This window comes from Danaus plexippus, chromosome 31 (genome assembly GCF_018135715.1).
Source record: "Danaus plexippus chromosome 31, MEX_DaPlex, whole genome shotgun sequence".
NCBI classification, from domain to species: Eukaryota; Metazoa; Arthropoda; class Insecta; order Lepidoptera; family Nymphalidae; genus Danaus; species Danaus plexippus.
The window spans coordinates 566,860-581,569 of NC_083558.1; the positions used below are offsets into that span (position 1 = coordinate 566,860).

Genomic DNA, 14,710 nt, shown 5'->3' on the forward strand with positions numbered 1-14,710 from the left:
AAAAATATTTAAGACACAAAATACAAAAGACATGGCTGTATGGGCTTTGTTCTCTTTGCCTGTTCTGAATGGAACGAATTTAACCAAAAAAAAAATTAACAGTTGTCAGTTGATGTTTATAGAGAAAAAGCGGGAACGGAAGTACAGTTGAAATTAATACATAGAAATAAAATTGTATATCCGTTTGAAACTGCAAGCCTATCAATATGTACAGGACGTATTCCAGAATAGCATTCTTCACAATTTTGGTCTGTCTGTTTGTTAAGGCCAACCTCTGAAATGGCTGGAGCGATTTTGACGGGACTTTTATCGGCAGGTAGCTGGTGTAATAAGGTGTAAGTAAGGATACTTTTTATCCCTATCCCAAATCCCGATCCCGTTGTTAACTAATTGATTAAATGATTGCGGAACTTAAAAGTTTTTTCATTGATTCCTTTGTTTTCTTGACGCGAGACGGAGTCGCGGGTAGCAGGTGGTTTATAATATTAATAAAATTACACGACGAAAACAACATACTACATAATGAGATCTAAGATTTTCGCGAGTTTTATTCATTTAAATAAAACTAGTATTATTCGGATATACTACACGGACTTTATTTTTTTAAAACTACATAATCCCGACGTTTCGTCTCTCGCCTGCCCGTGATCACGGTTGCTGCAAAGTAACCGAAACGTCGGGATTATGTAATTTTAAAATAATAAAATCCGCGTAGTGTATGCGAATAATACTAGTTTCATTTAAACATATTACATACTAAATAAATGAAAAACAAGCGTTCAATTGTACTAAATTCTTTATTATATAATTTTTTTTTTTTGATAAAAATTCGACTATTTTTATTTTTTACATCCAAAACAATAGCATAAATTAATGCAGGAAAAATATTACATAGAATCAATTCACAATACTTAGTATAAATTGATCTGTCATTATGACAAATACGAAAATTTCAACGAGCGATCTATCTTAATATATTTTATTATCGTCTAAAAATAAATAGAACATGTATTTTTTTAATTTATTTCTTAAAATCCCGCATATATCATGATTATCGAAAATTACTTTACAAGTACAGTGTAGACACGTGTGTTAAACAGCTGTTATTTCACACAGACGAAATTTTGTGAAGTAATAATATTTTACTGGGCAACACTAATTATAGAATAATATAATATTAATTAAAACAGATTAAAAAATAACACAACATGACTGTTTTATATAAACTTGCGATTTAATTAATTTTTTTTTTGAATACAATACACAGATACGCCATTTTGTATTACGTCATCCAACTTAAACATCATTGGTCGATTGTCACGTCATAGCAAGTAATAGTTTCGTTAAGTGTCTGAATGTTAATAAATAATGATTGATTAAAGAACGGAAACGGAAACATAAGATCATTCTCTATATATTATATTGTAATATTATAAATTATCTTTCGGCTGCGGTATGTACGGGAACGTCTGCGTCACGACTCCGATGGCTCTGAAATAGAAAATAATATACATCACGATAAGGCATGTTTAGGATTGTTGCTTTAGAGAAGTCCATATTATATCCTGATCATACTGACCATTGGTAATACCATCTATCATATCATGTCATGTCATGTCATATCATCATGTCATGTCTCATCGTTATCGTGTAATGTGTCATCAGTGTCGTGTAATGTCTCATCAGTGTCGTGTAATGTGTCATCGGTGTCGTGTGATGTCTCATCGGTGTCGTGTAATGTCTCATCGGTGTCGTGTAATGTGTCATCAGTGTCGTGTAATGTCTCATCAGTGTCGTGTAATGTGTCATCGGTGTCGTGTGATGTCTCATCGGTGTCGTGTTATGTCTCATCGGTGTCGTGTAATGTCTCATCAGTGTCGTGTGATGTCTCATCAGTGTCGTGTGATGTCTCATCGGTGTCGTGTGATGTCTCATCGGTGTCGTGTAATGTCTCATCGGTGTCGTGTAATGTCTCATCAGTGTCGTGTGATGTCTCATCAGTGTCGTGTGATGTCTCATCGGTGTCGTGTGATGTCTCATCGGTGTCGTGTGATGTCTCATCGGTGTCGTGTGATGTCTCATCAGTGTCGTGTAATGTCTCATCGGTGTCGTGTAATGTCACATCAGTGTCGTGTCATGTCTCATCGGTGCCGTGGAATGTCTCATCAGTGTCGTGCCATCTATACCTGGTCCCAAGTCCGGCGGTGAACAGCAGCCTCCTGCCCTTCCTCAAATACTCCGGACAGCGCGCAAACCTGAACAACACGCACGCGCTCTGACCGGGCCGGAGCGAAGACATCGCTGACAGTATACCCTGGAGATGAAACATATTGAGATATCATTAACATATCAACAGTTTTTCTATTGTGGAAAAACACATGTACATAAAACTAATATTTTTGGCTGAACTACGCCTTCATTATTTTAACTTCATGACTCCGACACTTCGATTGCTTTGTTGCAACCGTGATCACGAAGAAGTTTTAATATAATCTGTGTGTGTCGAGTGTGATATAGTGTAGTATATAATGATACCTCTATGATGGCTGTCTGCCTCACGTTCCCCACGTGTACGGAACACTGGAACCCTGGAGATATGGAGGTGGAGTGTCGGAGGAGGTGGACGCTAGCCTGAACACAAACACACATACATATTATAAACTGTTACTGTTAGATAACTTAGAGATAATGGAAAACATGTTTGTGTATACAAAGTTTATCTTGGCTCGTTGGATTTGTTTACCTGGAAGTAAATACAACCTCTTGGGTCGTTCGGGTCTTCTAGTGGTACCACGTCGCTGCACACGCAGTCCCCGTCCCCCAAAGCGTCTGTGAGTTTGTCTGTATGTTTGTCCGTTATGTTGATCTCCTTAATGTTCTTGTTGCGCCTCGCGTTCTTTCGGTTCTTCTCCTGCGACGATTTCACAAGTTCCGATATCTGGAAACGATGTTGCGATCTTAAAATATTATTTATTGATAATCCAGTTTTCTATGTTGGATAGAATTCAATAAAATATATGACCAATATAAAAAGTATACAGCCAATGTAAAAATATAATGATATGCAGTGTATGTATGGAACATAAAAAAATATAGTATTTTAGGTACAGACACATGGCATACTTATACAATTACAGATTACATACGACTCAACTTTGTAAGCATGCTCAAAAATTTATGCTTAGAATTAAATTAAACGTATCATATATATATATATGTATATATGTATGTATGTTTGTATTACCTCCCTCCCCCCGCACCGTAGTCCCCCACAGCCGCCGAAAGCGGGCCGGGCCCCCGTGCCATAGTCTTCTGGTATAGCGAGGAGCACCATACCGGGCCTCAGAACTGGCCCGGGGCGGAGCCCCAGCGAGGCAGACTGTCCGGCGCGGACGGACGCGCAAGGAACCCGATTACGATATATGGATAACACAGTCGTTTTGACGAATTGACCGCTGTCTAATGGACCTGGGGGTTGTATATAAGGTTGAGATGGAGGCTATATAAATGATACTAGCTTTACGACTTCCGAAGTACATAATTCTGTACATTAGAATATGAGGTCAATAAAAATATATTTTCAGTGGCCAGTGGTATGTGATCGAAACCGCAATCAAGATTAATACATGATTGAATTAATTTTAATAATAATAACACGATACTAAATCAGTGCCTCTACAAATTGAACTGTCATGTTAGATTCCAGTCAATGAATTTCCAATTAGAGATTACGTCAAGTAATCATCAGCATCATCAGCCTATGACCTCTTCTCACATGGAGTAGGTTAGAGCATCAATCACCATGCTTGCTCAAGGCGGATTGGCCACGTAATAATATATGTTGATTCAATAAGGGCATTTCATCAAATGCTAAAGTACTGACAAAAGAAGGTTTAGAATAGTCCTGGCATGAATTCCTCACCCACTAACAGCGTGTCGCCCTCGTTGAGCGCCCCCCGAGCCAGGAGACCTCCAACGACCGGAGCCCCGGACGCCACGTGGAAGATCTCGTCTATTTGGAACTCGCAGGTCTCCTTAGATGATATTATTATTGTGAGTAACATTATAATTCATTAAAAGCATTTTATTGTGCAGTTCTAATGAGAGATATTGTTGAAAATACGATTAGTTTGGACAGTATGTATGTATGTGTGTATGTAAAGGTGTCTATGTGTGTGTATTTTACGATTCCTATATCTTTGAGTATGTGTACTAACATCTTCCCTTGTAGTCTCTACGCCGCCAGCGGGTGGTCTGAGAGCGAGGAGGTACGCGTGCAATGAGTTGAGACCAACTCCACGAACACAGCTAACAGGGAACACAGGTATGAAGGATCCTTCACTGGAACGATAGACATACACATACAGACATATTAATTATAAATATATATACAAATAGCAAATAAACAATTCCAATATACATCAACCCGAGTATTGGGGTCCCAATTGGTCAATTGCTATACTATTGAGCCACAGGGTTGACTTGTCAGTGATTTAACCATACATTTTATTTGAATTTTAATTCTAGTATAAGCTCAAAGCAGAAAACATTACATAAATACAGATATTAACAAATAATATTTGTATCTGTATGAACTTTCATAGAGAATAAGTTTCAGATCTTAACAGATTTCAGCACATTAAAATCTTCACAGATTTCTGGCATTCCATACAACACATACTCACTTCTCCTTATCCTCATTATCAATGGAGTCCAATATGGACGGCGCTATACAATTCCTCGCGAGGTTCTCGTCCGTTATGAGAAGAGGTTTCTGGCGAAATAAAATTATTTTCCATGTACCTTTATAGCAAGACAGCTTAGATGTGAGAACAAAATAGTGGCCATAATATATAACTATCCCTGGCATTAACGTCGTATTTTGTATGTCATATGACACAGACGATAGATGGCCCTGATTTAATTTACAACAAAATATTTTACGCAAAGTCGCAGGCAGATACTGGTAAAGTTAGTTAAAAACTGGCATTTTATACCTTGTTCGCCGTCGAAAGTATTTCTCCGAGCCTATCCACCAGCTCCTTAGTGCTGGAAGCTAGCTCCGTCTTATTAATAACAGCGAAAAAAGGCAGTTCCAGAGCAAGAAGTAGACCTATGTGTTCTTCTGTTATCGGTGTTATCCCAGCCGTTGCTGATATCTGGAATTCGTTATCTTTATGTAGATGATATTTTAATTCAACGTTTGTAAATGAGTTGGGACAATGGGTAAGTTATAGATTTTTATGAATAGTTATATTTGTATATAGTTTTGACAACACGAGTATATCTAGTGTGTAGGTATTTTTCAATTCCCCTATACTCATACGAATTACAGAAATTGGGTTTATTATTTGTCTCATGAAAAACCACCCACGAAAATTTTGTTACAGAAATTTAAAGGAGAAATAGTTGAATATAATAGATTTTTCACAGAATATTATGGTATAGGCACGTACATACAGACAAATTTACATACTCATACAAAAACAAACAGGCGTAACCTTTGGTTTACTCAAATTTTGAATATGCACACATAAGACCACTAAAACAATCGCTTCATCTGGTCCACTCGTCTACTCACCACTATCATGGCGTAATGCGGCGAGTATCCCGTGAGACCGTACACGGTGGTCCGCTGATACTTGCTGTGTCCCGCGAGGTCTAAGAAAGACACCAGCTTGGAACTCCTCTCTCCGATACGCTCCGCCGTCATCAGCTCAGAACAGCCATAATTCACCACGTTACCCTTATACAAGACAAGCATACACTCGTACAACCTTTTACTATTCATTTAGAAAATAAAATTAACATTTGCCAGTCCGAAGAAATCTTTCATTATATTTGTCTTATAATTTAATCAGCTCAATGTTCCTGGAATACCAACAAGAATTCTTTTTTTGCTCTTGAATGTCCTCACCTGAGAGTCGAACCCGAGTATCTCGTGGCTGAGCGAAGACGTCCTTCCGCTTCTGACTTCATGGAGATGTCTGAACATATTCAGACGAGCGCTGCCTCTGCCATTATCTAATTCACCTGTTTAGGAAGTAAAGACCTGGATATAAAGACCCGAAGATGAGCGAAGACCGGTCTGCTGGTGAATGGGTTTAACCGATCACATTTTTGAGCCTGATAGTTGACTGCTAAGAATGGGTTTAACCCGTAACTCTTGTGGCCCTGATAGTTCTTAGAAGTAATGGCGTTTGCTGTTTGATAATCCGAAGATCCGTTATATGAAGATGGTATTTTAAACTCTGAGCCAGGTAATGGCATTAAAAGAAGTATGGAACCAAAAAGATCCGTATACCTTAATAAACTAGTATTCAATTTTGACAGGTTTTTTTGAGTGATGCCCAAAAACATGTATAAATTGACAAAAATACTTGTAGCAGATAAATGCGTGACCAATATTTAATATTATATAAGAAAAAAAAAATCAATAACCTTGAAAATTCCTCCTTCAATGTAAGATTCGCCTACATATAGTCACTAACCTTGTGTTAGGACCCCAATGAGGGTAGATTTCCCAGCTTCTATAGCCCCCATCACAGCCACACGCAGTTCCACACTTTGTTGAGTGTCCGCTAACTAAGAAGACAACAAGCTTGCTTTCATAGACAAGTTCGAGGGTTATGCAAAATTACATCTAAATCGGTTCAGTATTTTTTTTGCAAATACCAAAAGAATCAAATGTTTCCTATTCAGATTATTACGAAACCTTATATAATGTTGATAACGAGTAAGAACAATTTTAACTTTATTTTACGTCATAAGCCTTATCGATATATAAAAATATCATTTGTATGAAAAACCGTGAATTTCAACTGTCTGGTTAGTAATGATGAGTATTCAGTAAGCGATTCGAGTATTCCCTACACACATACTATTAGTGTATATGTTAACGTTGATGTTTTCAGTATTTGAGATGAAAACTACTACTAAGGATAGCGAAAATCACACACACGCTCCATGTAAGGTATTATTTATTAGCCTTACAAAGCAAGTTTTATCTCGCAATGACTTTGTACATGATTGGTCAGAGGTCAACGCCCACTCACCTTCCGTATATAAACCTCAGCGACAGCCCGGCTACTGGTCACTCGTCTGGCGCGCGCGCTAACGATCACAGCTCCCAGAGCTCTCGCCATGTCCCTCAACGAGCACAGCGACGCTCGGAGCGCACCCGCATGGAGCCCTACTAGCGCTCCATTATCCCGGACCCCTACCACGTACACCGCACTCCCACCGCCAGAGCGGAGACGCCATTTCAGCTGTTTGGATGATTTTATTTATTTAACGAGATTAACATTTAAAAACAAATTACAAAGATCTCGACAGGAAAAAGATACAAGGAGTTACATCACAATTTATTTTTCTAATAATTATCGTAAGATAAAGATAATTCTATGGCTGATTTCCAAAGGAAAGTACATATTTGAAATTATGTTAAAAGTAAATTTCTAGAACTATTTCCTTAGTTTTCCTATTGAAATATATAAATTCGCATATGTTTAATTTACGTCAAATCAAATTGTTTTTCCGATGACAATTCACCTGTGTAACCAAATGCTGGAATCTTCTCTCGCAAGGCGACACCAGCTGCAGTTTGTACTCAACGTTACCGAAACGAGGTTCTGGGGGAAGACTGCCGTAGCATTCCTCGCCAGAGTCAGACGCCTCCGAGGTTCTGGATACGTAGAGAGATGGAAGTAAAGAGATATATAGATGGAATGAATGAAAAAGAGATTGAACTGCAAATAAAGAGCACGATAATATTATAGATGGGTAGCTAGAAGTAGATGAAAAAGTACAATACAGAGATTTAACTGAAAAAAGAGAGTGACATAGTTATAACTTATCAATGAATAGATAGATGATAGACAAAGAGATAGACCTCAAGAAATGCCTCATGATGATGATGCAGACAAACATACAATAAGAAGAGATCATAACTCACGTATCGTCACAGAAGTCGTCCATGTCGTCTGAACTGTAGAAGAAGTCGCTCTCGAGGTCCTCCGCGCTCAGATCGCCGGCCAGGTACATGTTGTCCTTGATACTAACTTTCTCGAGCTTGTCTATAACATTGTAAATCCTATCAGCGAAATTTGATTCCGCGTCGTTGGTTTTCCGTTTGTGTGTTTTGAAATCTAGCTTGAGATCGTTGACGTTCTTTCCGATTTTCTCATCACAGTTCTTCTGAACGTTCGTCTGGTTGTTTAACGGTTCCAACGGGTCGTTGCTCCCATCCCATGTGCCGTTCTGGAGCTCTTTGGCTGGTGATATTTTGTTCTTCTTCCGTCTATTCTTCCTACCAGAGTTTCTTCTGCGTGGTTTCTTGTCCTCGGTTTTTGGATCTATACATCATCGAGATTTTAACAAATGCTTCATAAAAAATCAAAGGTTTAAATAGTTTTAATAAACCTTCTCGGCATTACTCGGTTTAAACTATTATGACATTTGACAAACCTCATACAAAGATAACTGATCCATGATTGTCCTATCAAAAATGCAAAATGTCGAAATACAATTGAATCTCAGTGAATTGATTTCAAATTTAAATAGAATTTAAGTATATTAGTTAGACCGCTTCCAGACAGCCCAAAAATTGTAGAACATAAATCTTTTGAGCAAATATTATACATACTTTGTATTTCTTATAGATTCTTCTGTATCTTTTTCCGAAATATACAAACAAGCTAGGAATTAAAACACAACATTAAATCTAGAATAAAAATCCAATATTTTAAATGATTCTATAAAAATTTCTAATTATAGTCCCAGTTTTTGGAAAGTCATACAATTCTGCCTCCATATCCTTAACTTCTAGAAACTCATAGCAAAATTCAAATTAATGTAATTTTTCGTATGTTTTAAGATGAATAAATCAGCAACCTACCCTCATTTGGTTTGTTAACTTCGAAGTAGTTTTCGATGTAGTTGCAATCTTTGACGAGTATCTCGTTACTGAGATCGGGTTCACAGAGAAATGAAGACTCTTCAGGGAGCGTCTCGTTTTTGTGGGAGCGACGTCCTCTTCTACGTCCTAAAGCAGAATATTATAACACTTAAACCTAATCGTATTTTTAGAATAATAATGTTCTTTGCACTATTTTGCCATTGCTTTTCAAGACGAGGATCTATTTATAATAAGGACAAAATGGTTTGTCAAATTTAAATCTATGAAGGATTTGTTAGACAGTTCTTCCAAGCTTTTTGATCATCATCATCATCATCAGCAGCAGCCTATCGAAGCTCACTGCTGAGCAAAGGCCTCTTTTCACATGGAGAAGGTTAGAGCATTAATCGCCACGCTTGCTCAAGACGGGTTGGCGATTTCAATCTTATAATTCGAAATTATAAGACCAGGTTTCCTCACGATGTTTTCCTTCACCGTTTGTCAGTGGTGTCTAAATACTCTTAGAAAGTACATATGATTCGGAAATCACATTGGTACTTGCCAGGTTTCGAACAAGCGCCCTCACGTATGAAAGGCGGGCCCTTTTAACCTCCAGGCCACCACCTTTTTGATAGCTGTTTTGAATAGTCGGCGATCACATATCGGGACATTTGTCAGTTAAGTTAATAAGGACTTAGACAATTTACTATTTATACAGTAAACCTTATAGAATTTTATGTATAGAAAAAATCAGGATTATCTCCAAAATAAAAATGTACAATATTTTACGGAAGCTCCTTTTTAAGTTTTTAAGGACAACAATTTTGTCTATGTTTGTTTCTTACATGGTACATAGGCACTAAAAGCCTTTAAACATATTACGATGAATTTTCGTATTCAGACAACAGAACTGGATTAAAAAGATCACATTTTAATAACACGAAAAAATCTGCATCCCAAAGTATTGCTAATAATATAGATAAGCCTCACAGACCAGTGAATATCACATACAAGTGCTTCTAGAAGTGACGCAGAAAGATCTAAATCGGTCAATATTCCTGGTCAAACCGCCTCTAATTCAGTGTCTTTCTAACTTTTTATATCACATGACACCATTAGCATGAAAAATATTTTACATCCCATCCTATAGTCATTTATGAGTTAATCTAATCTATATTTTTGTTAATTTAAAATTAAAAATTGGAATTGAAGATATCTTATGTGCTGTTTAGTTTTCGTTGTTGATACAAACGATCACTTCTATTCTTTTAATATTCTGCAAGGAAGTTTCACTGCTTCATGTTTTTTTGTCGGGATTTTTTTCTTTGATATCTTGTAACATTCCCATAAAGGGGTTGCGACCAGGTTAAAGACGTTGCTTTTCCTCGAGGGCTACTGCTGTTAGACTAAGATTCTCTTAACTCTACTTCTACATCACCTTTGGGCGCATCTGGATTCTTCTTTGCGATGTCCTCGTTTTTGTGCCTCTTCTTATTATTCTTGGCAGCGTTCCCCTCCGACGGATCGAAGAGACTGAAGAACGAGTCCATAATAACTGTTGGATTAAATAAAATTATACAGAGGATCTTGAAAAGAAATCTATTTTCTTTTCACATTTACGTAACAACATATACTATGTATAATATATATATATATATATATATTATATATATTATTTACATATAAGCTTAAATGTTACCATCTTCCGCAATGAATAGTTATAACTTCATGTGTCATATCTGTTAATTAGCTAGTTTAAAATTACAGAATATTGTCGTATCCACTATAAATCAAATATCTTTGGAAGTCGAGTCCCCAATTTTAACTAAAGAATATATATACACATATTAAATTAGCGATAATTTTAAGCCCTCATACAGTAGGTAGTAGCAGTAACAGACGCTAGATGGCGTGTATGATACACGATAATATCGGTATGATAATCAACTTATAGAATATAATGGAACGTTTAAGATCAAACATCGGCACTTTTAATAGATCAAGTTAAGGATACAAGTCACATGTAGATATATAATGATCCATACAAGGACTCGAGCACAGCGCGACAGCTTGGTTGTCAAAGTCACTGGGACGATCTATCACAGAAGGTGAAGGTTCTAATGTCATGTCTGTTAGGTAAATTTTCAGTCTATATTACCTATTTTAATATCAATTTATGTATCAACCCAATTTGAAGGTATAACAAACATACACACAATTCTTTTATAATAATTCCATCATATTTGTAAAATTTAGTGAATCTATTAAATACGTCTGTTCCTTATAATTTTTAAATTATTTTTTGCAGTATATTACACTTTAAAAGATCGTACAGCCAAAATATAAAACTACCTCCTCTTTAGAAGTCGGACAAAATTACACTATAAAAATCATGACAATCGAAAATAAAAATGTGGGTAATTTCGGAGAAAGTCTCGTACATATGACAGACGGATAACGAAAATTAACTACAGAGTATACAAAATTGTTACAAACAATTTTTTTAACATATTAAGAAAATCATTTTTGTCAAATAAAGAGTATTCAAGAGGACCCTATTAATGCAATTATGTAGGTTTGTCTTTTTTCAAATTAATTAAATACATTTTCAGCATTCATTATTTTTTTTTTTTTATTTTATTATACGTGATCTGCTCTTTCGCTGTCATTGAGAGTAATTTAAAGAGCTAAGGTTACCAGTTTAAAATGAGAGCTAACTTCAGTCCTGGTTAATAACTCAATAGCAGTAGTGTGTGGGTAAAAGATGGGGTATAGTAAGGAAATGAAAAAATCTCAGGGTTTCAGTGCTCGGAATTAGTGAATTTTATGAGAAGACAGCGTCGAAACAACCAGGATGTATTCTGTTTAAATCCAGGTCAAAGTTTTTATGATAATGCTGGAGATGGGAGAGGAGTTTGGATGGTGGAGGTGAGCGTTTAACGCGCGTTAGGTAGGCTCTTAAATCTACACCTGGTTCGCAAATCCCAGGCACTGTTGAAGCTCCTCTCCCTTTGAATACAAGTAATGATGAGAGGTTTCGTGTCTAGACCTGGCACTCCAATAACGATTTTCATCAGAAAATATTTTCCAGAGTATATTACTTATACGAACAAACAAGGCAGATTTCCTAAATTCCATCATTAGGCGCACACTGGTTCACGTTCGATGACAACGAAAATCAATTCTTTTTCTAATAAATCAATTTGGATCTAATTCCAAAATGTTTGACGTGTTTGAATACGAAATTACATTAAACAAAGTTCGTTGACCTTTCATTATCTAATCTGATGCATGAAGATAAAGAGATAAATAATCTCTGTTTTTATATAATAGATTCTCAAACTTACATTACCATAGACTATAAATATTCTATTGGTTCTGATGGACTCAATGCATTAAGCCTATACCGAAAAGGTCGTAAAAAAAAATGATATTAACCGGATCAAAGACAGATCTTAAATTCGTTGGTTTCTTAATATTTTGTACTTAATGTGACATATAAAAATGATAACAAGAAATAGTCCCTGAGCCTCTTCAAGTCCATCTGAGTACATTGGTATATAACCCTTTCTATGTAGACCTTCATACCATCCGGACAAATCAATACACTTTCTCGTTCCTCATGAGTACACCAAAGAATTTGATTACTTTACCTGCCTCCGTTTCCGTCGCGTTAATTTCTGCGTCTTCAAGAAAAGAGTGAATAGGATATTATTGAGTTAGTACGTTCACCACCTATGACTTAATCTCTACCTTCCACAGGCGCAATGACAGTCAAAAACTAACAGTCACCGGTCGAAACATAAAAAAAATCAAAGTCAAGTCAATATTTCAGTTCTTAATTAAGAAACCGTATAAGTTTTTGGTTCTCCTGATAAAAAATAATGAAAACTAGTTTTTATTGTCACATTAACCTTTGACCGGGGGGGTCAACATGAGCCGTTATGGGAATCATCTGATTTATCCTCAGATCTGTCATGAGATTTATCCTAAGATACATTTGTATCACAAAATGCATTGTTTTTTTAATAAATAGATTGGAATTCACACATTAAAAAAATTTAACATAACAAAGAATTTTTTAAATAGAAAATCTCTGACATAAATCACATAAGAGGAACAGGGAAAAAAATTGGCAATAGTTTGTTGTTTTTTATAATATATTGAATTATTGCCAAAAATAACTTCAATCAACAAAATAATCGCCGAAAATGAAACCGACCTTCATAGAATCAATTCACGGACATAAAACTAAAAATAGTTTTATAATTTTTATGATTAAAAAATTTTAAAATTTCTGAAAAGTTATCAAAATGTGAATCAGACGAAACCTCTCAGCATTGAATGGATTCACCGTGCGGGTGCCGGGTACATTGTCGCAAGGAGAGGAGCTTCAACAGCACCTGGGACTCGCAACCCAGGTGTAGAGGCCCCTATCTACCGCGTTAAACGCACACCTCCACCGTCCAAGCTCCTTTCTCTACCTACTCTAGTTTAAGGAGTAATTTTCGATCCTAATGTATAGTTTCTATTTTGTGAAGGCTATAATATGATGTGGTCATTTTAACAAATTATTTTAAAAAATAACATTGTGTGTATTATCCAAATAATTGCAGAGTAACTAAATTGTAAAGTGATTTTAATGTTCAACTTATTTGTGATCAAATCCCAGTTGTAATATATATATACACATATATTTATAATCAATTTCTAGTATCAAAGTCAAATTGAGTGTCTGTTTTCTGAAATTTACTCCTATATAAATACATTTTAAATGTGCCCAAATATTGCAAAATCTGATGAAATCTTATAAGAATTTCATAATAACTAAAATAATTAAATAATGATGTTCCTTTCCATGATAAATACATTTTAGAGGGAAAAAAAAATTAGTCGCAAAGTTAATTTAGTAAAAGATACGAAACAAAATAGTTTGCTTTCACAACTTAACATGTGCTGTTACAAAGCCATAACTTTGTTTTCAATGTCTTTATAAAAATATATATAATTATTATTTTTTATTTATCTTCACATCGCGATAATATAACTTAAGGCAGAATTGTTGTTGGCAGAAAAGAAAAAAAAAAAAACTAACATAACAGAACAAACATAAACATTTTAATAACTGACTTAGTGGTTATAACGTGAAAAACACAGCAAAATAATTAAATATGAAAGGCTTAAATTAGGATCAAGGTGACTCAGTCATTATTTGATATGAAGTTATACGGTGTGACAAAAAAATATTTCGTTGTAAATCTGATAAGATTAGTACAAATATATTATACATGAAATACTAGGAAATTAACAAAGAACTTGCATAACAATTTATTATTGATTATGTATTATGTACAGATATATAATAATATTTTAACTAATTGTTTTAATATATGGAAAAAAATTTATGTTTACGAAATTATATTTTTTTTTCTAAAAATAAAGCAAAGGCACTCACATACAATAACAGCTGTTTCCCCGGGTTCAAGGTCACATCAAAATACACACGGCACCACCACAATTCAAATAAGCATTAACAAACAAACTACACAAACACTGCCAAATTATTTACAATGACGTAATATCAACAAAATTATTTGCAACTGATCAAAGAGGGATACAATAACACGGTCTCCTTATTAAGACCTTCTTGGTTATATTATAATAATGTTATGAGAGTCTTCGCTCTAACGAGTAATCGTTGTCTTATTGTGGCACAATGTTGTAACTGATTTCGTAGTTATGAAATCTATTTGAAATAACAACTTTGTGTGGTGAAATATTTTGACATTTCATTTCACTCTCACTTTTGAATTT

General features: G+C 35.5%; 1 protein-coding gene across 1 annotated transcript; it reads right to left on the reverse strand.

The window, feature by feature from the left end:
* Positions 1 to 778: 778 nt before the first annotated feature.
* Positions 779 to 14,710, reverse strand: LOC133319872 (GTP-binding protein 2-like). The gene is made up of 18 exons (XM_061525842.1): positions 14,352 to 14,710; positions 10,335 to 10,451; positions 8,897 to 9,043; positions 7,955 to 8,354; positions 7,552 to 7,684; positions 7,056 to 7,268; positions 6,492 to 6,585; positions 5,918 to 6,033; positions 5,582 to 5,746; positions 4,998 to 5,159; positions 4,686 to 4,774; positions 4,218 to 4,341; positions 3,923 to 4,034; positions 3,245 to 3,468; positions 2,744 to 2,938; positions 2,536 to 2,631; positions 2,187 to 2,314; positions 779 to 1,491 (listed from the first exon to the last, which is right to left on the reverse strand). Exons 2-18 carry the CDS (start codon positions 10,444 to 10,446, stop codon positions 1,431 to 1,433), a joined length of 2,571 nt encoding a protein of 856 aa, XP_061381826.1. The 5' UTR covers positions 10,447 to 10,451; positions 14,352 to 14,710; the 3' UTR covers positions 779 to 1,430.